Raw genomic sequence first — 27420 nt, 5'->3', positions numbered from 1 at the left:
GGGAACCTTTTGAAACCCAAAAAGGCCCACACGCCTCTCCCTGGTGCAGCAACAAATTTCTGCAGCACATTTGGCTGGCGTGATGCGAAAAATAAACTAATTAATCCGCAAAATCAGATGAATCCGCAGTCCATCTGCATGCTATACAACATTGCTGTATTGTGAGATGCCTACCCGGGTGACGTCACATTCGTATTCGTCCTAAACCCGAGACTGGAGCCGGAAGTTACTCATTTTCATGGCGCGGGATTAAAAAATTGAATATATAAAACGATTGCTTCCACACACTTCCAAGCGGTCCATTTAATTCAGGAGCATAAAACACCGCGTGAAATATGAAATAAACATGCTTTTTGGTGTCATATGCACTTTTAAGTGTCACCTATTGAAGGTGTCCATTGTAAGGGTTCTTACATTTGCAGATATAATTAAAAAATAAAAGGAAACTAAAATAAAGTTCACTAGCTGCCAAAAAATAGGATCAATCAAAATAGCAAATGAATAAGATGGGGAAAAAAACAACTAATTATACTAAGAAATGTAAAATTATATATGGCAGAAAACACAGACAAGACTGAAAAAGCAGTTTCTGCTCTTGCACTCCTCTTTAAAAAAAATGCTTTATTTTTTAGCCAAAACAACTGTTGTGTTTGATAGAACAATATGTCTATATGCTGACATAGCAGATTCGTGGCGCATTAAGCCCTCGAACTATTTTTCATTTGTCCGTTTTACCCTGAAAACCCCCGTTTACAGACGTCGCGCAACCGCTTTTGTTTGAACCCAGCCATAAAACGAAGGTCATTAATTATATTTATTATTCAAAATGTATGTCATTTTTAGCTTAGAATCATTCATTGATGTCTAATATCTAGTTTAAAAAAAGAAAACTTTATAAAATTATTCACTCGCATATTTTAAACTTTTACACAAATTACGTCACAATGAAAAAAATAGCGTCTATAAAAAAGTCACGGATGTCTACCTCATAACTATCACTTAATTATATATATTTTTTGTTACTGTTGCATTTTCTCCAATATGTTAGATGATAATCGATCCAAACAAAGAAAAAAAAAAAAAAACGTTTAAAAGAGTAAATATATGAAAAAGAAAATCTCGACCACTCCTCGATGTCTGCGATTTCTGCATCGCGACCCTTGTTATATTCCTATGTTTCACCCCTAAAATCTAAAAAAAATCCAGCTGTGGCCATTCACAGCTGTGTCTGGACACTCAGTTATACATGCTACATGGAGTTTGTGAATCGAAACAAGGTAAATACGCGATAATAGCTCATTAAAGTTATGGTGTCCTTAATTCTGCTCTCGCCTCCCGATAGGGTTTTGCTGTTTAAATTTTTTTTTAAAATGACCTCCTGTCCAAAATGTATCTTCCCCCAGAAATCTGAGATTTTAAGATTTCCAATGATATATCACTCATGTATATCAGACAATTTTGAAAGTTGGCCAAATTGGGGGTCTCAGAGCGGAACTTCAAGTGTTTTCTGCAATATACTGTACATATATTAAATTTGCTCTGTCATTTATCTATTTGAAGTATAATAATAGAAATAATTCAATTGAAAGTAAATAAAAAAAAATAGACTCAAATAAAGACTAAATCAAAACCGAAATTTAATCTAAAGAAAGTAGTCTGGATTTTCCCCAGCACAAATGACGTTTCTCTAACTCAGTTTGTTTCCATGTGGCCCAAATGTTGAGACTCCATCTAAATCTTCATGCTCCAACACCCGAGTAAAATCAATAACAACTCATTTACTACAAGCACTTCATAAACTTCACCGTGTGGCTTTAATAATGAATCATTACTAATGCAGTAGTTGTGTCGAGCTGCTTGTCATAAGCAACATTTGACTCCCGGTGCGTAGATTGAAGGCGTCTGGAGTAAACTCATTCACTGCCATCGACAGCAATAGACGTTCAGTCCATTTTGACTTGGATAGCCCCTCCAAGTCAAAATGGATTGGACGTCTATAGCCGTCCATGACAGCCAATAAGTGAATGTGACCCTGTTCATTTGTGGCGGCAATTAGCCGGCGCAAGTCAAGTAGAAGCCAAAAGCAAACATTTTTTTAATGGCGTGACATGAACTCCCACAAGAAAGCTTTAAAAACATTTCCCAAAATACATGTCCATTGACAACAATGAAAAGTAGTACGCACACACACTAATTTACAAAATATTTTCGTAACATTTTTTGGGGAAAAAACAAAACAAGAAAAGGCGCCCCGAGAAGGCGAGAAAAGCGGCAATGAATGTCATCAAATAACAGTAAGAACAAGAGATATGCTGTAAATTGCACTGACTGTTCTTTTCGAATGAAAATAAATGAATCACAAAAAAATAGGGGTGACTGCGTGTGATGAAGGAGGAAAACTTTTTTTCCCTGTTTTTAAAAATTTTTTTTTTTTAAATATATGTAACACTATCAACTTTATTAAAGTATTGCATAGTGTTAATACGCAATGAAAAGGTTGCGGAATACTGTATTTCCAAATGTAGGTATTTTGATTAAAAAAAATATTTATATGAAATTGTTAGAATGTAAAAAAAAATAATGACAATTCCATTCTTAAACTTATATTTTAAAATTATATTGAATGACCTTTAAAAAAAATTAATGCCAATATTATTATAAGAGGTAACTCCCTCGTACAGTTGTATGAAAAAGTATCGAAACTTAGGGTCCAAATTTCTCACATTTCTGCATAAAATCACACAGATGAAAAAACAGTGTCTGCTTTAACTAAAACCACCCAAACATTTATAGGTTTTCAAATTTTAATGAGGATAGTATGCAAACAATGACAGAAGGGGGGAAAATAAAGAAGTGAACCATCACATTTAATATTTTGTGCCACCCCTTTGGCAGCAATAACGTCAACCAGATACTTCCTGTAGCTGCAGATCAGTCTGGCACATCGATCAGGACCCGTTGTTCTCTACAAAACTGCTGTAGTTCAATCAGATTCCTGGGATGTCTGGCATGAATTGCCGTCTTTAGGTCATCCCACAGTATCTCAATGGGGTTCAACTCTGGACTTGGCCACTCCATAACGTGTATTTTGTTCTCTAGAAACCATTCTGAAATTGATTTGACTTCTGTGTTATGGATTATTGTCTTGTTGCAGTATCCATCCTCTTTTTAGCTTCAACTGTCTGACGGATGGCCTCAGGTTTTCTTGCAAAACATTCTGATAAAATTTTGAATTCATTCTTCCATTAATGATTGCTAGTTGTCCAGGCCCTGATGTAGCAAAAAAGCCCCAAAATATGATGCTCCGTTTGCTTCTCATCAAGACATTTCGTAGTAAGTGTGTGTTTTATAGGCAGGGCAGCTTTAAATCACTCATCAGTGATTGGGCACACACCTGACTTAAAATGTTTGGTAAAAATTGGTTTCAATTGCTCTTTAAGTTTCCTAAGGCAGAGGGTTCACTTACTTGTCCCCCTCCCTTTAGTCATTGTTTGGATGCGATCCTCATTAAAAGAAATAAATGTTTGGATAGTTTTAGTTAAAGCAGACAGCTGTATTTTCATCTGTGTGATTTTGACAAAGATCAGATCACATTTGATGGTGATTTTATGCAGAAATGTGAGGAATTCCAAAAGGTTTTAGATACTTTTTCATACCACTGTATAATGATTTTCTAAAAAAAAAAAAAAATGCATATAATGACAATTGTATTGTTTAAAGGTATTTTTAACATAATTTCCTATGTCAATTTCGTCATTTAGTTTTTAATTTCTTCTCTATTTTGAAATATAAAATGATGATTAACCATGATTTGTATTTTATTTATATGAATAAATCCTGATTTAATAATGCAAAAAAAAAAAAAAATTCTATCTTGCATACTTTTTCTTTTCATTCACTTATTAAAAATAGTGCCATTAATTACATCAAATATAAATGTACTTTTTAATACAGGAAAATGCAATTTCTGCAGAAATTTTGTGGGGATGCTTTACTCAGGTGGTCGGGAACTTTTCCCCATTTCCCATATGAATCTACATCGTCCTTGATATTGACAGATATAGCTGTCTTTGGAATGAACCCTAACAGAATTCCTAAGACCGATAATGACTCACCTAACCTAAACTTTTGCAAAACATGCCCCACAATGAAAAAAAAAATGTTTCGAATGAAAATAAACGTCATTTTCATCATTTTCATTCAATATTGATTTGCAAGAAATGAATTCCGCAAGACAAAACCTTTGTAACATATCATTTTTAAAATGAAAGGACTTCAACCAATTACAGCAGGAATTAAAATGCAGTGACCCAAAGCCATGTGACCTAACATTTTAAATGAACAAATGGGAGGCGTACTCAAGATGTGGCGTCACATGCCGCGAGGGAGTAAGTCCCGAACAACAATTCCGGATTTGGAATTTCTTCTTTTTTTACTAAGTTTGACTACAATTCGGCTCAGTATACATCATAACAACGCTTATGACGGTGCTAGATGTCCAATCCATTTGGACTGGAAGGGCCGCCTCCTCCCAGACCAAACAGATTGGACGTCTAAAAGTGATAAAGTAATTTAAATTCACAGCAGAAGTATGAAAAAAGCCACATGATTGAATGTCTATCACTGTCATTGGCACTGAATAACTTTGTGGTAATTCTTTGTCTAAATTCTGGCGAGAGCACATGAGGACACCCTGATTATTATCTCAGTTTTATCCTGAAGCAGCATACATGTGACATTTTTGAGGCTTCGGAGGTCCATCACGCACGACCGATGCCACGGTGCCGTTAGCGCGCTCAGTCTTTGTCGTCTGCTCGATCCCTCGCCGAATTGTTGTTATTGAGCGGCGGCTGCGCCGGTGGCGGCGGAGACTGCTTGCTACGCATGCTGCGGCCATCGGTGGCGGCCCGCGACGTCTCCGTGACGAAGAGACGCGTCACCCACACGGATGTGACGATACGCTTGTACTCATTGCGGAAGTTCCGGTTGAGCAGGCCGTAGATGACGGCGTTGAGACAGCTGTTGAAGTAGGCCATGAAGTAGCTGACCACGAAGAGCCATTCGGGGATGAGTGGAATCACGCGAGTAGGTGCCACCGCCACCGCAAGCCCGATCAGGTTGAGCGGCGCCCAGCAGATGGCGAACAGCACGAAGACCACGAACATGGTGATGAAGTTGCGCATGTCGCTCGGGCGCAAGCGAGGGCTTTCTTCCGTCTTGACTTTGCGACGTACCTGTTAGCGCCGATTGGAAAAAGCACAATATTACAAAATTACTCAAAATGAAAATATCAAATCACACAAAATTTCACTTTGAATGCTCTGTATAAGAAATAACATTCTCAAAAATGTTAGTGTTGCACCGATAACATTTTTTGGCTCCTAATACAGCTTCCAACACTCGAATTGTCAGACCGGCCAATTCTGAGAGAGTACCAATACTGCGTTTTTTTTTTTTTTTGGGGGGGGGGGGGGGGGTGTTTTTAATCTATTCCTATATCTAATACATACAGTGGGGCAAATAAGTATTTAGTCAACCACCAAATGTGCAAGTTCTCCTACTTGAAAAGTTTAGAGAGGCCTGTAATTGTCAACATGAGTTAACCTCAACCATGAGAGACAGAATGTGGAAACCCCCCCCCAGAAAATCACATTGTTTGATTTTTAAAGAATTTCCAAATTGAAGTGGAAAATAAGTATTTGGTCACCTACAAACAAGCAAGATTTCTGGCTGTCAAAGAGGTCTAACTTCTTCTAACGAGGTCTAACGAGGCTCCACTCGTTAATTGTATTAATGGCACCTGTTTTAACTCACTATCGGTATAAAAGACACCTGTCCACAATCTCAGTCAGTCACACTCCAAACTCCACTATGGCCAAGACCAAAGAGCTGTCGAAGGACACCAGAGACAAAATTGTAGACCTGCACCAGGCTGGGAAGACTGAATCTGCAATAGGTAAAACGCTTGGTGTAAAGAAATCAACTGTAGGAGCAATTATTAGAAAATGGAAGACATACAAGACCACTGATAATTTCCCTCGATCTGGGGCTCCATGCAAGATCTCACCCCGTGGCGTCAAAATGATAACAAGAACGGTGAGCAAAAATCCCAGAACCACACGGGGGGACCTAGTGAATGACCTACAGAGAGCTGCGACCACAGTAACAAAAGCTGCTATCAGAAACACAATGCGCTGCCAGGGACTCAAATCCTGCACTGCCAGACGTGTCCCCCTGCTAAGAAAGTACACGTCCAGGCCCGTCTGCGGTTCGCTAGAGAGCATTTGGATGATCCAGAAGAGGACTGGTAGAATGTGTTATGGTCGGATGAAACCAAAATAGAACTTTTTGGTAGAAACACAGGTTCTCGTGTTTGGAGGAGAAAGAATACTGAATTGCATCCGAAGAACACCATACCCACTGTGAAGCATGGGGGTGGAAAAATCATGCTTTGGGGCTGTTTTTCAGCAAAGGGACCAGGACAACTGATCTGTGTAAAGGAAAGAATGAATGGGGCCATGTATCGAGAGATTTTGAGTGAAAATCTCCTTCCATCAGCAGGGGCATTGAAGATGAGACGTGGCTGGGTCTTTCAGCATGACAATGATTCCAAACACACAGGCAGGGCAACAAAGGAGTGGCTTCGTAAGAAGCATTTCAAGGTCCTGGAGTGGCCTAGCCAGTCTCCAGATCTCAACCCCATAGAAAATCTGTGGAGGGAGTTAAAGGTCCGTGTTGCCCAACGACAGCCCCAAAACATCACTGCTCTAGAGGAGATCTGCATGGAGGAATGGGCCAAAATACCAGCAACATTGTGTGAAAAGCTTGTGAAGAGTTACAGAAATCGTTTGGCCTCCGTTATTGCCAACAAAGGGTACATAACAAAGTATTGAGATGAACTTTTGGTATTGACCAAATACTTATTTTCCACAATGATTTGCAAATAAATTCTTTAAAAATCAAACAATGTGATTTTCAGTTTTTTTTCTCTCCAGATTCTGTCTCTCATGGTTGAGGTTTACTCATGTTGACAATTACAGGCCTCTCAAATATTTTCAAGTGGGAGAACTTGCACAATTAGTGGTTGACTAAATACTTATTTGCCCCACTGTACATGGAACTTGTCTGTGTGTTCGTTCCCTATAAACTACGAAACGGCTGGGCGGATTTTGACGAAATTTCACACATATACATTTATACACATATACAATATACTTTATGTGTCTGGGAGTGTTTTTAGGCTATGCCTACACTAGTTTGGGACAGATAATTTTCTCCAGGGTATTTTGACGACTATTTTTATACCTGTCCACACTTCGTTTAAGGTGCGTTTAAGGGCCTTCCCGCTTCTGCAAGGTACGCCTGCATTTGCGTAAACTACGCATGCGTAAAAAGGAGAAGCCTCATGTGTTACATCACTGCCCGCGCAGTTCACCTCTGAACCGGAAAATCATTCCTCGCCCGCGGCAAATTTCGAAATTACTACACATTCTAGACTGTCATTATTTGTGATCACTGTTTTTTTCATGATCGCAATTGAACGCATCACGCAGGAGTGAGAGTGGAAGCAAGAGCACGCTCAGCTTTTACGAGCAGGCGCCGTGTTGTTATTGAAAAAATCTTTATAAAACAACGAAAGCCTGACATCATTACTTTGGATATTACAATCAATGCTCAGTTGCGCTCTCACCACTTGGAAAATAACAAATAGAAGCATATGGTGTGGCATTGCGTATATTTACTAGACGACGCAACCAGGACTGCTTGTGCATAAAAGTGGCGATCCTGGAAGTGGCAACAGTTTTGACAGGCAGAAATGTCTTGGAAAAAAAAAACTGATCACGCGCCTCTTTGACTGGGGGTGCCACGCAGGTCACTTTTTGTCTTAGAAAATGCGACCTAATTGTGTGGGGGACAGCGGTATCTTTTGGGCTTTCAGACTTGACGGTTTCATGTACAAATGTAAGTAGAGCTGTCCCGACTAGTCGACGTTTTCGACGTCATCGATGACGTAAATGCGTCGACGGGCAAAACATACCGTCAACGGGTAATGACGGGTTAAAAAAAATTACATGCGGATAAAGTTTAGAATGGCAGGCGCTCGCGATACAAGCGGTTGTTACTGGCACCTCCAAGGGGTCGCTGTTATTTCAATGTGACCGACGTTGTCAGATTGAGCAAAGAGGAAGAAAGTGGGTGAGCGAGCGAAAGAGAGGGAGCGAGATCGGCGAGTTGTAAAAGTGCGTGGGTAGCGCCGAGTTGAGTGGCTTCATCCCCCACGTTTTTGTCTTGGTCAATAAAAGTATCCTTAAAGGGCCATCCGACGCCTCTCGGTGTTTTTATGCACGCCGCCGCCTTTCTGAGGAGGAAATCGGACGAACCCAGATGAACCAAGGACAACGAGCCAAGTGAATCGCCGGTGAGGAGTTGAAAACACCGCCAATTTCCAAAAAGGGCAGAGATGGTTACACGTGAAAGCAGCATAAAGCCAAAAAAGCGGACCAGAATAACCAGAGCCTGGAAATATTTCAAGGAAAATATGGAGGATGCCACTGTGTGTACTCTTTGCTAAGCTGAGCTCGCATACCACGGTAGCACGTCGGCTATAAACGAACACTTGAAGCGCTGTCACCCAAGTATCATTTTCGAAGACAACAAGAAACAACAAGCTAGCGGATTGTAAGTCCATACAACTCTCTAACGATTTTTTAAATGGAAGTTGCCTTTATGTGCGTCGTATCAACACGCGTTTTTATTTAATAAAATAATTAATATAATTATATATTTTAAAAAATTATTATTATATTTATTAGGATCATGGAAGCTCCCACTTAGGGAAAATATATACATATATCCTGTATATACATAATATAAAAAATATATATGGAAACACCACTGGCCTGCATACTGTAATCCATGACTGCACTAATTACACTAGTTATTTAATATTATAAAGTTTTACATATAGTAGTATACTATAAAATTAATACTATATACTTAATTTTTGTTACTGTGGGTATGTGTGCCTTTCATTCAAAATAATTGTGGTAATATTTCAGTGTGCCCTCTGCATTGTCTTCAGGTTAAAACGAACAAAAGTTGAAAAGTTTTTCCCCTCCCCAAAAAAAGCGGAATGCACACCGGAAAGAGCATCTGAACTCACACAAAGTATTCTGAAAATGATTGGGAGTATTGCAATTCATTTTAACATTTAGAACAATATAGACAATGACATACCGCAAAAAGAGTAAGAATTGTTTTGACTCCTGTTAAGAAGGTGAAGTCACAGTGTTTCCGTTTACATTTTTTTGCACCAGTTAATGCCAGCAGCATTTGACCTCATTGTTTGTGATTTTTTTATTGATATTTATGTTATTTATATATACGTTAATAAAGAATTTAGGTGTTCCAAAATGTTTTTTGTTAATTGATAAGCTTTAACAAAAATTTCATTATTAAATTAGTAAAAAAAAAAAAATTATTAGATTAGTCGACTAATCATAAAAATCGTCGGCTGACTAATCGGTAGGAAATTAGTTGTTTGGGACAGCCCTAAATGTAAGTGTGCTGTGCTGATACGTTGTGGCTTTGAGTACTTCACAACAAGATGCTGGATTAAAAAAAAAAAGCACATTTTTCTGGAATATTAATAAGGGATTCATTTCGGCTGGATATCTTAATCTCTGTAAAGGCGAGTTTGTCTGTGCGCCTGTCTGTGTGTTCGTTCCATAATGATTCCGAAACGGCCAGGCGGATTTTGAAAAATTTTACACAGTTGTACTTTATGAGTCCTAAAGTGTTCCTAGATGGGTTTGATCTCTGTAAGCCTCCATCTGGTGCGGAAAATTAATTCGAAACTCCAAAAATTAGCATAGAAAATACGACCTGATTGTGGAGGCGACAGCGCCATCCTTTGGACAAAAGACGCGTCTCTCGCGATTGCAATGCCGCAGTTGGCTTTCAAACTTTACGGTTTCATGTACAAATGTGCTGTGATGATAACGTTGTTGCTTTGAGTACTCCACAACAAGACGCTGGATTTTAAATTTTCTTTTACAATTTTACGGAATATTAATAAGGGTTCATTTCGGCTGGATATCTTTATCTCTATAAAGGCGAGTTTGGCTGTGTGTTCGTGTTTTAAGGACGCCGAAACGGCTGGGCGGATTTTACCGAAATTTTACACAGTTGTACTTTATGTTTCTGTGATTGTTCTTAGATGGGTTTGATCTCTGTAGACCAGCATTTAGTGTGGAAAATTAATTCAAACCTGAAAAAATTAGCATAGAAAATACCAATTTTCACTTTTTTCACCCGAGCAACTGCCTGATAAATCCATTCAGCATACTTTAAAATAAATAATTGGGAAGCCCTGATTTCAAGTTGTCTTTCGTTGTTCGGTGTCGATTTAACAAACCTTGGCCCCAACAACCCAGCACAAGTAGCATGCCATACTGACGGGCCATACTGCTTGTACTAAATAACTGTATACTAACTTAACTGTTAAAGTAATTACTATCATGGCTTGGTCAGACACTTGTTTAACTAATTGGCTGCCATTCACAGCACTAGACGTCCAATCCAATTGAAGTGGGAGGGCCGTTGCTTCAAAAGGATTGGATGCCTACTTGTGAAACATTCAAAAAAATTCAAAGTAGAAGGATAATTGGACGGCACACAGTTGCACGTCTTTCATTGTTTTAGGAAGGGCGACAAGGGCTCCTTTCTTTAGGCACCTTTGCTAACGGCCGTATTGGATAGGGTAACCAGTGGTTGGAAATGAGAACTCACAAAGTAGATACTGTATTGTCCAGCATTGACATGTTAAATCATAATTATCCCTGATGATGTCATTTTTGTGCCATATCAGTACCGATACCAGTATTTGTACCGGTGCAACACCATTAAAATTCAAGTTTTTGCAATACAGTGATCCCTCGTTTTTCACGAATAATGGGGACCAGAAAACGCCGCCATAAGTGAAAAACCACAAAGTAGCGCAGAAATTTTTTGTTTTTTGTTTTTTTGTGCAACTTCGTAAATTTTTTTTGTGTGTACAATGTATTTATTTAGATTTAGCATTGGAAAGAGATACATATAAGACATGTTTTCTCACTTTTTTCAAAAGTAGTATTTTAAAAGTATATTTATATATACTGTCTTGTAATAAATGGTTTTTCTGTACACACACGCACATTCATCCCAGCGACCGCCCGCCCCCGCAACTCGTTGCGCATCAAATCCCCTCACATACACACTGTTACCTCCCTTGGTGTGACTGGCGATCACAAACTGCTCTCGATCGCTTTGTACCTTGTGGACAATCACAGTGGGCCGGCTGCCTCTAACCTCGCCACACACACACATTACAGCGAGCACTTCCCTATCTCTGCCCACCCGCGTATGCACACAGAGATCAAACTTGTTAACATTTATTGGCAGTTAAACGATGATTGACATGTGCGGCGCAATCATCGTTAACTTCAATAAGCAACTCCAATGCACGCAGTGCATGCCTGGGGAATCAGAGAGCGAAGAGAGAGGGAGGGAGCGACAGTAGCCACGTTTACATGCTGACTTTTATTCATACCGATTCAAATCATTCCGAATGGAAATTTCAGATCAGCTGTTTACATGTCACTTCATCTATTCCGATCCAGCGTTTACATGTGACTGCCTTTATTCCGAAAGGACGTTTGACAACTGCCTTCTGACATGCGCAGATTAATCAAAACAAAGCGTCACGTTGCAAAACATGGAGATCGATCGTCAGATCAGCTGCTGTTTTAACTTTTCGAGTGGAAACAAAACTTCAGAATGATACGCCGTTCATTTAAAAAGTTGTGTGGGTGCGCTGTGCGTGTGCTTGGAAGCCATGTTGCAAGTGACGTTACTTACGTCACCAAGTGACGTCACCACGTCAGTACGGAGCATGTGCAGAAAGAACGCAACCAGACACCATTCCGCTTCCCTGTTTACATGATATAATTCTACTTCTAATCGGTTTGGGAAAAGGAATATTCCACCCCTGTGAATCGGAATGAAATTCCATTCGGTTTGGGCCTGTTCATTCCGAATGAGGTGTTTATATGGAACACATTCATTCGGTCCGAACATCTAAACCGATTGTAATTGGAATATTTGGCTCCATGTAAACGTGGCAAGTGACACGGATCCGCGATAGATTGAGGGCGCGAAGTTTGAAGCGCTAAGTAGCGAGGGATCACTGTACAGTACTTTCCAAAATCACTTTTTTGCCATAACGTTATACAGTGGTATGAAGAATTATCGGAAGCTTTTGGAGTTTCTGTCATTTCTGCATAAAATCACCATCAAATGTGATCAAATATTGGTCAAAATCACACAGATAAAAAAACAGTGTCTGCTTTAACTAAAACCACCCAAACATCTATAGGGTTTCATATTTTAATGAGGATAGTATGCAAACAATGAAAGAAGGGGGAAAAATAAATGTGTGAACCATCGCATTTAATATTTTGCGGCCCCACTTTGGCAGCAATAACTTCAACCAGACACTTCCTGTAGCTGCAGATCAGGCTGGCACATTGATCAGGACTAATCTTGGCCCATTCTTCTCAACAAAACTGCTGTAGTCCAGTCAGATTCCTAGGATGTCTGGCATGAATTGCTGTCGCTACGTCATGCCACCGCATCTCAATGGGGTTCAAGTCTGAACTTTGACTTGGCCACTCCAGAACATGTATTTTGTTCTTCTGAAACAATTCTGAAGTTGATTTAATTAAGTGTTTTGGATCATTGTCTTGTTGCAGCATCCATCCTATTTTTAACTTCAACTGTCTGACAGGCGGCCTCAGGTTTTCCTGCAAAACATCCTGATAAACTTTTGATTCATTCTTCCATTAATGATTGCAATTTGTCCAGGCCCTGAGGTAGAAAACAGCCCCAAATCGTGATGCTCCCTCCACTGTGCTTCACGGTGGGGATGAGGTGTTGATGTTGGTGAGCTGTTCCCTTTTTCCTCCTCACATGATGTTGTGTGTTAGTCCCAAACAATTCAACTTTGGTTTCATCAGTCCACAAAACATTTGCCAAAACGTCTGTTGAGTGTCCAAGTGCCTTTTTGCGAACATTAAATGCAGCAGTGGCTTCCTCCGTGGAGTCCTCCCATGAACACCATTCTTGGCCATAGTTTTACATATAGTTGATGTGTGCAGAGAGATATTGGACTGTGCTAGTGATTTCTGTAAGGATTTAGCAGACACTCTAGGATTCTTTTTTACCTCTCTGAGTATTCTGCACTGAACCCTCGGCATCATCTTTGGTGGACGGCCACTCCTTGGGAGAGAAGCAACAGTGCCAAGCTCTCTCCATTTGTAGACAACTTCTCTGAATGTCGATTAATGAACATCCAGACTTTTAGAGATGGTTTTGTATCCAGTCCCAGCTTTGTTATTATCTATTATTATTATTATTTATACAAATCAGCAATCCTTCATAGCAGGTCTTCAGACAGCTCTTTTGACCAAGCCATGATGCACATCAGACAATGCTTCTCATCAAGACAATTCTACCAAATGTGTGTTTTATAGTGAGCAGGACATCTTTAAGGCACTCATCAGTGATTGGGCACACACCTGACTTAAAATGTTTGGGAAAATTGGTTTCAATTGCTCTTTAAGTCTCCTTCGGCAGAGGGTTTAGTTACTTATTTTTCCCCCTTCTGTCATTGTTTGCATCCTCATTAAAATATGAAACCTATAAATGTTTGTATGGTTTTAGTTAAAGCAGACGCTGTATTTTCATCTGTGTGATTTTGACAAAGATCAAATCACATTTGATGGTGATTTTATGCAGAAATGTGAGAAATTCCAAAAGGTTCAGATACTTTTTCATACCACTGTCAATCTTATTTCGCTTTATTCTCATCACGCTAAAAAATGTTGCATTTTATTCCCACCGCAACCATAATCTTTACAGAATGGATTAAGATTCTTTTGGGCCCCAAAAAATTGCAGAAAAACTTTTTGTGGAAAAAAAACACTTCCTGTCTAAAAAATATTTTCAACAGAAAAGTTATAAAGATAATTAAAAGAAACCTTTTTATCAAAAGTGATTTTTATTCAGGTTAGCAACTTGGTGTTTGGTTTTCAAATTGTTATACATTTTTTTGCCTAACATAAGTATTTTTTTTTTGTACATTAACTTCAGGAAATGTCCAGTTTAGCATTTTAGAATGTGCGTTTTGTATGTTTTTAATGATAATTTATCCATCTCGTTGTTGTTGTATGCTATGGGTCCATTCACTATACCAGCAATACAATTGAAGAAAATGTCTTCCATCCCCCTTTGCACACGTGCACTGACATTTGCGCACGTGCTCAGAGATGCAGGTAAGGGAAAGCTTTGCATTTTGGCTGGTTACGGATCAACATGGTCAAGCTGAAATGTTAACATGTCAGGGGGGATTTAAACGGCGTGTTGTGGCATTTAAAGAATTACGCTGACTCGTGCGGAGGAAGGGTCACAAATTAAAAGGTCGTGATTTCCACGAGGCCCAATGAAGCGCTGGTTATTTACAGATGTCTAAATTGTCAGAAGCCCCCCCAAATACAGCTTAACTGTCATGAATTACGAAGTGAACAATACAATAGATTTAACTTTTATGACAAAATTGTGGTATTGCTGTCATTTTCACTGTTCTTGGTGTATTGGTAAAAAATTAAGCAAGAAACTGACCTGAATGACGAGCACCCAGATCCTTAGGTAGCAGAACGTAACGACGGCTATGGGCACCAGGAAGTGCACCACCACCACGGCCACCGTGTAGGAGCTGCTGACGTTCTGGGCGAAGGTGCACGAGTAGACGCGCGGGTCGTATCGTAGTGATCCCACAAAGAAGTTGGGCACGATGGCCACAACGGTCAGCAGCCATATTAAGGCCACCAAGAGTAGCGTGTTGCGGTAGCTGTACAGACGGCTGTAGGAGAACGAGTGGCAGATGTAGCAGTAGCGGTTCACCGCGATGCCTGTGATGTTGAAGATGGAGCCGATGACGCTCAGGCCCATGAGGAAGCCACTCACCTGACCACAAAATGCACACACGGCCGAGTAGTGAACACAAATGATTTGTACCGCGGGCAATTGAGTCTGATACGTTTGTTTTGCGCTAAAAACTTCAGTTAATGCATTGGCTGCCTGTGACGGCCATAGACGTCCAGTCTAACTTTGGAAGCTGGCAGCAAATTTAATGAATTTGCTGCTAGCCCTCCCATGTCAAATGGACTGGACGTCTATTCATGACAAACTCATTTGGATTCTCAGCAGAAAAATTATTTGCACAACACATGATTGGACCACTATCATCAACAATGGCACTGAAAGAGTTAACATATTTTCAAAACAGAAAATCATGCATTTAAGAGGGAAAAACCATACCCATAAAATGACATTTTAATAGGACATTTCAATCATGTGAGAGGTATTTTTTGCAGCAATCTTACAAAATATGTCACATTTCTTAACCATGTTTTTTGAGGTTGTGGCTCAAAATCTGACGATACATTTGTACATTACTGTCGTCCTGTCCATAACCCTAACCCTTGCCGAAAAGCAGTCCCAAAGCATGAGGTTTCCACCCCCATACTTCACAGTGGGGATGGTGTTCTTGGGGTTGTCCTTCTTTTTCCTCCACACACGACGAGTAAAGTTTGCGCCAAAAAGTTCTACTTTGGTCTCATCTGACCACATGACTTTCTTCCATGACCCCTCTGCATCATTCAGATGGTCCCTGGCAAACCTCAGACGGGCATGTACTGGCTTCATCGGGGGAACCTTCTGAGCAATGCATGATTTTAAACCATTGTACCGTGATAGTAGCCTTTGAAACTGTGCATCCAGCGCTCTTCAGGTCATTGACCAGCTCCTGCTGTGTAGTTCTAGGCTCAGAGGTGAGTAGAGTAGCCAAAATTTTTACTCAAGAGTCGCGTTATTTCAAGATAATTTTACTCAAGTAAGAGTAAAAAAGTATCCAGTGAAAAGAATACTAAAGTAATGAGTAACATTTTGAGTAACTGCTAATTATTGTTTGATTTTTTATTTATTTTTTAAACAATGGTATTTTATTTCTCTCAGCACAAACTTATCCATATGAACTGTTGTTATAATGATACTGTTCAATAACCCATTACATAACGACATTAAGCCTAAGAAATAATAATAATAATAATAATAAAAAAAAAATCATTAAATTAAATTTTAATCAAATAAAGCATCATTCGTCCAAAGAGCATGAGTGCCCTGTCCTCTAGTGGAGAAAATAGTTCCTAGTTTGAGTAGTTAATACAGGAGCGCCTTCATAGTTACTATTATGAAATTAAAAGGATCATATACCCGGTTTTCCGTGGTCAATCGGTGACAAAAAAAAAACTGGGAGAGAGTTTTGAATCCGCGATTTCGATTCATGTTGAACAGGCTTGCGTGGTCGTACAACGGCAAGCTTGCGTCTGATTGGTCTAATGGAGTCATGCAATTATTGTTGTGACTTCTCATTGGTGAGATTACCGTATTGGCCCGAATATAAGGCAGTGTTTTTTTGCATCGAAATAAGACTGAAAAAGTGGGAGTCGTCTTATATTCGGGGTCAGATATTAAACCCATTCACGACACTAGATGGCGCCAGATATCATTCAAGTAAGGCTGCAGCTATATAATATTTTAGTAATCGAGTAATCGACTGAAAATCTATCGATTAATCGAGTAATCGGATAAAACATTTTTTTTAGGTGAAGAGCAATTATAAATATACTTGAGAAAAAAAGACATTTAGTCCAATATTGAACCATTTTCAGTCAATCAATGTCTTTATTTTTTATGTACATTGTTGAAAACAGCCAACAATTGCATCTCAGATGTGACTAGAAAAAAAAAAAATCACTGCTTTCACTCAAAAAACTTCTAGCTCTTATTAAAAAAACATATTTCTTACCTAAAAATGTAATTACACTTGATAACACACATCATTTGAAAGCTATGTGTTTTTCCCATGTGTTTCAATTTAATTTCCAATTGTGTCAAGCTATTTTTAAGTTCCAGTTAGGTTTTAAGTTAGTCTAAACTGTAAGTACTAATAGGGTTTTGAGTTTTTGCAGTGTTCAAAATAAATGTATGATACCTGCTGTATTGGCGCACATTAGGGACCAGTGGTGTTTTATTCAGCTATGACTACTGAGCTAAAACTGACAGTTAGCTTTATTATGTTTTAATTTTACACCCTCATCACTCTATAACGCTGTTTTTACAGATTAAATAACACCTGTATGTACGACACGTTAGCCACGCATCGACAGGGATCATAATCAATAGAAACCTAGCCCTCCGAAGGGCTAAAGTTACGTAAGCGAATGACAGTAACGTTAATTTATTTGCGATGAGAAGTCTACTGCTTAAAGATGGCGGCTGTTTACTAACGCTGTCCAGACGCGGCCGAGTCTGTCATTTCGCATCTAGTCCTAAATGCATGCGATATCTATGAGACACATCGGACACTACCTGCTACCACACTAGCATCATGCGGGCGTAGTTTTTAGCAGCGTCAGCGTAGTTTGTAGCGGCTGTCGGCTGCAGTAAGTTTTTATTATTATTTTTTTTATTGCTTCTTCCTCTACGCAACGTCAGCGCGTTGTCCTGCATTAAAAGTAATCCGGGCAAAACGTGATGCTTAGAGCTGGCAAAATTAAACGATTCCTCGAGGTGAATAAATTTACTCGGATCAGTTTTTAAACTCGAGTTACTCGAGTTGCTCGAGTATTCGTTTCAGCTCTACATTCAAGCGGATGCTGAACTTGAGGGGTTACGTTCTGTCATGACAGATCCCAGCTACTCTCAAGTTTAACCAGTTTGCATTATTTTATTGCAATGTTTTTCCTTATTCAGATTTGTTTCAAGACTACAGTTACAGTTAGACCTCACTTTGATGGTTAATGCAGTTATTGCAATTTTGTTGTTTTATCACAATATATTGGTTTATTTATATTTCAAAAACCGGAAGCCATTCATTTACGATCATTGCACTTTAGTTTACATATTTAAATGTTCAGATATTAAGATTTGAATGAGGCAAATAACATGCTTTTTCTCTCAAATGTATTGTTATAAACATTTATTTCAGATGTACTGTAATCATTTTCTGTTAATTTGGTGTTCAAAGTCTTTTTTTCAAACTTGATCCTTGAAAAAGAGGGAGTCGTCTTATAATCAGGGCCGTCTTATATTCAGGCCAGTACGGTAGTAAAGCTACTTTAGCGATAGCATTGCTAGCAAAAAAAACAAACAAACAAAAAAAAAAAACTGATATGTAGAAAAAAAAGGAAAATGTAACGACTCCTGCGTAGCCCAAGTAAGAGTAGCGTTTTTTTCTTCACAAATCTACTCAAGTAAAAGTAAAAAGTATGGTTCATTAAAACTACTCTTGGAAATACATTTTTTCTCAAAAAGTTACTCAAGTAAATGTAACGGAGTAAATGTAATGCGTTACTACCCACCTCTGTCTAGGCTGACACCCTCACTTTTCTCATCATCAGTGATGCCCCACGAGGAGATATTTTACATGGAGGCACAGTCCGAGGTAGATTATCAGTCATGTTTAGCCTTTTCCTTGTTTTAACAATTGTTGTAACTGTTGATTTATTCTCACCAAGCTGCTTTCCAATTGTCCCATGGTCTTTTCCAGCTTTGTGAAGCTCAACAATTTTTTCTTTGGTGTCTTTCGAAAGCTCTGTGGTCTTGCCCATGGTAGCAGTTGGATTATGACTGACTGCGGGGTGCACAGGTCACAATTATGAGCTCTAACGGGTGGTGGGTGGGTGGTTACTAATGGAGTAAAGGTGGACTTTTCTTTCAGGTGGACTGACAACTTGTTGAGTGTCATAATTATTGCTGATTCTCAGGGGCACAAATACTTATGAACCCCTGTAAATTACAAATAAATCATCAAAAAAAATCATACAATGTAAATTCCGGATTTATTTTTTTTAGATGATGTCTCTATAAGTGGAAATGTGTCTATTAGGAGTGGGAACCTCTTGGTGCCTCACGATACGGTTTGCGATACAAAGGTCACGATAACGATGATCTGATGATATGGCGATACAACGATTATCGATACACTGATCAGGAAATCATTCTAGGATATTCTAAAAACAACTAATAAACAGAAAAACAAGCTTCTGCTGTGAATTGGAAGGAGTTTATCACTAGTAGACGTCCAATCCATTTGAACTGGGAGGGTGGCAGCGAATGAACTTCATTCGCTGCCATCCCTCCCACTTCAAACAGATTGAACGTCTATGGATATCAGTAGCAGCCAATACCAGGCAATGAGGTAATTTTGGGCCACATAAGGTCAGTTAACTGTTGATTTTCAGTTACTTCCTGTTGATTTTGGGGTATTTTATGGGTCACTTCCTGTTCATTTTGTGTTACAGACCTGGGAATCACCCAAATGAATAGGAAGTGACTCAAACTCAACAGGAAATGACCTGGAAATGCCCTCAAATGAACAGCAAGTGACCTATAAATGCCCTGAAAATCTGACAGAATGACTGTGAACGCTCTGGTTTTGAATGAATGAACGTTCCCAGTCTAAATGGATTGGATTGGACACCTTTTTAAAATGATATCTCGATTCTTGCAGGAGCATATCGATAACCTTTTGGGATACAAAGTATCACGATATATCACCATTTCGATATTTAGTCACACCCCTAGTGTCTATGATTCAAATTTCAGACCTATAGCCTACTTATTTTCTAAGTGGGTGAACTTGCAAAATCACAAGGGGTGCAAATACTTGAAAATATTAGAAAGGCCTGTAATTGTCAACATGGGTAAACCTCAACCATGAGAATGTGGAAAAACCCCAGAAAATCACATTGTTTGATTTTTAAAGAATTTATTTGCAAATCATTGTGGAAAATAAGTATTTGGTCAACACCAAAAGTTCATCTTAATACTTTGTTATGTAACCTTTGTTGGCAGTAACGGAGGCCAAACGTTTTCTGTAACTCTTAACAAGCTTTTCACACATTGTATTTTGGGCCATTCCTCCATGCAGATCTCCTCTAGAGCAGTGATGTTTTGGGGCTGTCGTAGTGCAACATGGACTTTCAATTCCCTCCACAGATTTTCTATGGCTTTGAGATCCGGAGACTGGCTAGGCCACTCCAGGACCTTGAAATGCTTCTTACGAAGCCACTCCTTTGTTGCCCTGCCCTGGCTGTGTGTTTGGGATCATTGTCATGCTGAAAGACCCAGCCACGTCTCATCTTCAATGCCCTTGCTGATGGAAGGAGATTTTCACTCAAAATCTCGTGATACATGGCCCCATTCGTTCTTTCCTTAACACAGATCAGTCATCCTGGTCCCTCCCTGATCATCCAAATGCTCTCTAGCTCTCTGCAGACGAGCCTGGACGTGTACTTTCTTCAGCAGGGGGACACGTCTGCCAGTGCAGGATTTGAGTCCCTGGCAGCGCATTGTGTTACTGATAGTAGCCTTTGTTACTGCGGTCCCAGTTTTCTGTAGGTCATTCACTAGGTCCCCCCGTGTGGTTCTGGGATTTTTGCTCGCTTGTTCTTGTTTCATTTTGACGCCACGGGGTGAGATCTTACATGGAGCCCCAGATCGAGGGAGATTATCAGTGGTCTTGTGTGTCTTCCATTTTCTAATAATTGCTCCCACAGTTGATTTTTTTACACCAAGCGTTTTACCTATTGCAGATTCAGTCTTCCCAGCCTGGTGCAGGTCTACAATTTTGTCTCTGGTGTCCTTCGGCAGCTCTTTGGTCTTGGCCATAGTGGAGTTTGGAGTGTGACTGACTGAGTTGTGGACAGGTGTCTTTTATACCGGTAATGAGTTAAAACAGGTGCCATTAATACAGGTAACGAGTGGAGCCTCGTTAGACCTCGTTAGAAGAAGTTAGACCTCTTTGACAGCCAGAAATCTTGCTTTTTTGTAGGTGACCAAATACTTATTTTCCACTCTAATTTGGAAATTAATTCTTCAAACAATGTGATTTTCTGTTTTTTTTCCACATTCTGTCACTCATGGTTGAGGTTTACTCATGTTGACAATTACAGGCCTCTCTAGTCTTTTCAAGTAGGTGAACTTGCACAATTGGTGGTTGACTAAATACTTATTTGCCCCACTGTACTTTTTTTCCTGACCACTATACAAAGATAGCAAAGGTGGGCTTACCATGCATTGAGTGTTGCCTAGCGCCCATCCGTCATGGAAAAGAGCGTAGAGGACCAGAGGGTACGGGTAGAACGCCACCACCAGGTCGGCGAAGGCCAAGCTCACCACAAAGACGTTGCCTGCCATCAAAAGAAAAATCCTGGTTCGCCTTACACTTCCTTTTTACATTTTTTAATAAAAAGTGTTTTTCAATGACTGACCCCACGCTCCCCACCTGCTGTTGATTTTGGCACATCAGTGTGCAGCGATGTATTTTTGAACCGAGGTGCTGCTTACTCTGCATTATCGCGCTTTCAGCCGTTCCCATTTTACGGAACGCCGCCACCACTCTCAACGTGCGGTGGGAATGCGGCCAGTTGGAGCCAGCGCTTTGGCAGGGAAAGATCAAAAAAGGTGACGCAGGCGACACTTTTATCGAGGAACGGCACATTTGCTGTGTGAGCGTGGAAGGACGCGAGGGTGGGTGGTCAATGTGCCGTTTGTGTCCACTCACCATCATTGGGCTTTTTTTAGTCACGTTTTAACCTTAGTCAGACATTAAACATATGCCGGAAAGAGTGAAGCATAGGTATGAGGGGCCCAAAATAAATCGAAGCAAAATCTGGCATCAACATATTATTTCAACCTTTTTGCTGTACGACTACAAATTTTGCTGTTCATGCACCAAAAGGCATTCCCCTCCCCCAGGAATAACCGACAAAAAAAAACATTGAACAGTCCTGATTCAGCAGAAAGTAATTCTTGATTCTGCAACTTGAAAGTTGCTTTTCCACGGGCCATAAAAAAAAAAAAAACATAAAATGTTATAGAGCAAATCTATGCAATAATGATGTAAACATTATTCCATGAAGTTATTTGCAATAGCAAAATACTGTGGTTGTAAATTGGTAAACATCAATATTGTCCATGTCACGTTTGGGCAGATTTATTTTCAATACTTACACTGCTGGCCAAAAATATTGGCACCCCTGCAATTCTGTCAGATAATGCTCAATTTTATGTATTTTGCTTGCAATGAAAAAAACACAAAAGAGTTTGAAAAAAAAAAATTAAATCATGATCATTTTACACAAAACTCCAAAAATGGGCCAGACAAAAGTATTGGCACCCTCAGCCTAATACTTGGTAGCACAAGCTTTAGACAAAATAACTGCGAACAACCGCTTCCGGTATCCATCAATGAGTTTTTTTTTTTACAATGCTCTACTGGAATTTTAGACCATTCTTCTTTGGCCAACTGCCCCAAGTCTCTAAGATTTGAAGGGCGCCTTCTCCAGACTGCCATTTTCAGATCTCTCGACAGGTGTTCTATGGGATTCAGGTCTGGACTCATTGCTGGCCACTTTAAAAGTCTCCAGCGCTTTCTCTCAAACAATTTTCTATTGCTTTTTGAAGCATGTTTTAGGTCATTGTCCTACTGACCTCTGAGGGAGACCCAGCTTTCTCACACTGGGCCCTACATTATGCTGCAAAATTTGTTAGTAGTCTTCAGACTTTACAATGCCATGCACACTGTCAAGCAGTCCAGCGCAAGAGGCAGCAAAGCGACCCCAAAACATCAGGGAACCGCCGCCATGTTTGACTGTGGGGTCCGTGTTCTCTTCTTTGAAGGACTCGTTTTTTCCCCCCCTGTAAACTCTATGTTGATGACTTTTCCCAACAAGCTCTACTTTTGTCTCATCTGACCAGAGAACATTCTTCCAAAACATTTTTGGCTTTCTCAGGTAAGTTTTGGCAAACTTCAGCCTGGCTTTTTTATGTCTCTGGGTCAGAAGTGGGGTCTTCCTGGATATCCATTATTGAGTCCCTTTTCATTCAGGCGCCGACGGATAGTATGGGTTGACACTGTTGTACCCTCGGACTGCAGGACAGCTTGAACTGGTTTGGAGGTCAGTCGAGGTTCTTTATCCAACGTCCGCATAATCTTTTGTTGAAATCTCTCTTTAACTTTTCTTTTTCGTCCACATTTAGGGAGGTTAGCCACAGTGCCATGGGCTTTACACTTATCGATGACACTGCGCACGGTAGACACAGGAACATTCAGGTCTTTGGAGATGGAATTGTAGCCTTGAGATTGCCAATGCTGTCCTCACAATTTTGCTTCTCAAGTCCTCAGAGAGTTCTTTGGTCTTCTTTCTTTTCTCCATGCTCAATGTAGTACACACGGGGACATAAGACAGAGGTTGAGTCAATTTTAATCCATTTCAACTGGCTGCAAGTATGATTTAGTTATTGCCACCACCTGTTATGTCCCACAGGTAAGTAACAGGTGCTGTTAATGACACAAATTAGAGAAGCCTCACATGATTTTTCAAAGCGTGCCAATACTTTTGTCTGGCCTATTTTTGGAGTTTTGTGCAAAATGATAATGTTTAAATTTTTTTCCATTCTCTTTTGTGTTTTTTCATTGCAAGCAAAATAAATGAAGAGATTACTACCAAAGCATTTGTAATTTAAATCATTTTCTGTGAGAAATTGAGCACTATTTGACAGAATTGCAGTGTATATAGCGCAAAAAAAAAAAAAAAAAGATCGAACAATGGGTTTGAGGCAGAAGTGATATTGAAGGAACACGTGGAAGCCATCCACTTGACTTGAATATTGTATACGTAGGTCATGCAGCTGAAAAAAGAAACCACTTATAAAGTGCATTACATCAAATTGAATTAAACAATTACAACTAAGTATGTATTATCCAGTTGCTTTATAAATGTTACTGCAGAAAAAAATGTAAACACTTCAGTCTGTGTGTGGCGGGGGCTTTTAAATTGTGACATCTAGTGGCAGCGATGAAAACTACAGGTAAATGTAATATTCTGCACCTCGCCCTGTATTTATGGACTATTGATTTCAGCAAAGTAAGTTGAAATCTGCGATCGTAGATTCCTATCGTCATTATTTTTCGTTTTCTTGCACTGGCATCCGTCTACAATATTTTTCAACCTTTTTGTAAGATTAGAACTTTTAGGTAAAAAATGTGTGAAAGAAATATTTTTTTTCCCTTCTGAAGTTCATAACATTAATCATTTTTTGAGAAAAGGTCCTTTTAAACGACATCGCTCCTGAAAAACTAATGAATAAGGGAGCATTGATATTAACCAATTCAGTACCATTGACAGCAAGAGACAACAAATCCAATTCAACTGGGATGGCTGGCATTGAGTGATCATGTTTCAACTGCCATTCCTGGCGATAGACGTCCAATCCGTTTCGACGAGGTTGGGCGACTATTGACGTCGATCGCTGCCAACGAGCTATGCAGCAGCACGTTTCCAACAAAAGATAAAAACGGGAAATAAATTAGTAAATCATGCCGCAACAACTGTAATGAAATCAGCTGAGCGAGGCAAAAAAGCAACCCCTTAGTCAATATGAGAGAGGACAAATGCACGGCTGAGCATTTGCAATAATAAGTTCACAACTTGGAAGTTATTTGGTTCCAAATATGTCAAACGTAAGACCTCCATGTCTGTCAGGCGCGAGAGCTGCTTGCCTTTGATGGATTCTTTGCGGGCCTGGCGGCAGTGAGCCAATCGATAAGCAGAGATAGCTTTCATAAATCAGCTCTGAAATCATGGTGGGAGAAAAAAGGAAAACATAGAAGCTTCAGGACGCTAAGTTGGGGGACACCAACAGTGGATTGAACCTGTCAATGTCATGGTTATGTTTCAATGCCTTTGATTGTGGTAGACATGCACTCAGTTTGAAGTAAAAGGGCTAGCAGTAAATGAACATTCGTTTACTATGATACTAGTATCGATAACTCTACTCATACGTCACTAAAATGATGTCTCTGGTCCAGAAGTGGGTGTGTTACAGACAGGTGCAGACGTGTTACATTTACTCCGTTACATTTACTTGAGTAACTTTTTTTCCCCCCTAACCTGTCCTGTTCAGCTGTTTGACATGGAGAATAGAAGTCTAAGTGTCCGGTTGGTCTGAACAGTTTTAGTGTTTCATATTGAGAGTATGACATACTCCAATTGTGATCATTCAACATACCTCGTTTATTATGACAAAGCAGCGAACAGGAAGGGGTTATGGGGGAACAGAAGAAACACAAACAACACGAAATACATTGAACGCCTCACTAACTATGAATATGTTGGTGCTATCGTCAGCTAGATGTATTTCCGGTTGACACAATGTGGGGGGCCTGTTGAGCAGGGAAAGAAGGGGAGGGGTGTGGGGAGTCTATAAGATAACTGATTGGGAGGGGTGGAGTGTACACAAATCATCTCCGTGATCTATAAACCAGTAGTTGTGTGAATCCCTTGTGAGTGTAAGCCCATCGGCAACCGACCCTACGCCGCCCCACCGCTAATCCTGGCACCGGGGCCCCCCACCCGAGCGCGCCCAATCACATCCAGGCACTTGCGAGCCCCACCAAACACGCAACAGCCACGCAGCCACTCTTACTCTGCTACTTTTGGCTACACTAGTCGTTACAGTTTTCCTCTTTATTTTACATATTAGATTTTACTTTTTTTTCTTTTTACCAGGGATGATGCCAACAATTGCTCTACCAGTTTCACCAATGAGATGTTGCAACAATAACCACATGACTCCGTTACACAGATCAGACACAAGCTTGCCGTTCTATGATCATGCCCGCCTGTTAAATCACGTGGTGTCTTTAAAGCACCATAAAAATTGAAGTATTTGACATCAAGCACTGCCGTCAACATGACTCGAAAATGCGGATTTTAAACTCTCTCCCTGTTTTATTTGGCGCCAATTGACCACGGAAAACTGGAAATATGGATCCTTTTAAATACATAATAGGAAATGTTTTTTCCACTTGAGGTAACTCATGATCTTTGAACAAATGATGCTTCAGTTATGTATTTTTTTCTCTCTTGTCAGAATTCAATTAATGTGGTTATGTAAGAAGTTATAGTACAGTATAATAGTAACAGTTCATATAGAGAAAAAAATACTGTTTAAAAAAAACAACAGCATTTGAAGCAGTTACAATGTTACTCATTACTTGAGTATTATTTTCACCAAATACTTTTTATTTGTACTTGAGTACATTTTTTGGATGACTACTTTTACTTGAGTAGGAGAATCTTGAAGTAACGCTACTCTTACTGAGTACTGAGAAATAACACGTCGATGCTCTGCAATATTTACTCTTTAAGATTAAGTTTCCAATTGCGGGTAACCCTACCCAAGATGGCCACCAGCAATGCATGCTGCTGTAAAAAAGGAGCATTTGTCTTGCCAAATACAGGGAGGGAAGTCTGACATTGTCATTTCGGAGTTTAGGTCACTGTCTAGCTAGGACTTAGCTGCAACGGCTTGGCGAGGACAGTATAATGATGTTTAATACATGTTTTTGGATCGTTTTTGTTTTAATTTAGTGGGTGTTGTGAGGTATTTAAAGGGTTAATTCGGAATTGCCATACTTATCAGACTATAAAATGCACCTGACTATAAGCCGCCACCCACCAAATTTGACACGAAAATGTCATAGATAAGCCGCACTGGACTATAAGCCGCAGCTGTCCTCACTGTATCATGGGATATTTACACCAAAAAATATTAACCGGTAACACTTTATCTGAAAGCGGCATCATAAGACTGTCATAAGAACAAATGAACCCCATGAAGCTTCAAACCAATTGGCTGCAAAGCTTCATTGCTTCAAGAAGCTTCATTTGGCCATCACTGCTCCCATTTGGGAAACAGTCAAGCTCTGCTGCCACCTGCTGTCAACACTGTGGTCGTCCAACATGCCTCCTTGTATGCATTGCAGCGCTACATATGTAAATTACAGTCAAAATTCACCTTTTGTCCTAATTGTTTCTTCAGTTACTGTTCTATTTGTTTCATTAATTGCTAGTTATGGTATGTGGAACCACTGTATTTGACAGGGGCGCCATAAGACTGTCATAAGACCATTATAACTATGACATGACCCTGCCATAAGCATTAATTAATGCTTATGACAGATGTCAATTTTGTGTCATCCGGCAAATTAATCTCACTTTTGAATGATGTAAAAGATCCCAGCTGGACATAAATGGAGTTAGTGACATAATTTGCCGGATGACACGATATGACAACCGTCATAAGCATTCATTAATGCTAGTTGTATTGTAGCGGTGGGAATCTTGGGGCAAATAACGATTCGATTCGCTTACGATTGAGAGGTTCCGATTCGATTATAAATCGATTATT

At 39.7% G+C, this 27420-nt stretch overlaps 1 protein-coding gene across 1 annotated transcript in view; it reads right to left on the bottom strand.

Moving 5' to 3' along the window:
- Positions 1-3498: 3498 nt before the first annotated feature.
- mtnr1bb (melatonin receptor 1Bb) overlaps positions 3499-27420 on the bottom strand; it is a 112416-nt gene continuing 88494 nt past the window's right edge. Inside the window, exons 2-4 of the mRNA XM_057820738.1 lie at positions 21235-21353; positions 14719-15063; positions 3499-5234 (exon numbers count right to left, since the gene is read on the bottom strand). Coding sequence (XP_057676721.1) covers positions 4797-5234; positions 14719-15063; positions 21235-21353 — 902 coding nt within the window. The 3' untranslated portion in view covers positions 3499-4796. The remainder of the gene's footprint in view (positions 5235-14718; positions 15064-21234; positions 21354-27420) is intronic.

This window comes from Corythoichthys intestinalis, chromosome 18, assembly GCF_030265065.1.
Source record: "Corythoichthys intestinalis isolate RoL2023-P3 chromosome 18, ASM3026506v1, whole genome shotgun sequence".
Classification (NCBI taxonomy): Eukaryota; Metazoa; Chordata; class Actinopteri; order Syngnathiformes; family Syngnathidae; genus Corythoichthys; species Corythoichthys intestinalis.
This window is presented reverse-complemented; position numbering and strand designations above follow the sequence as displayed.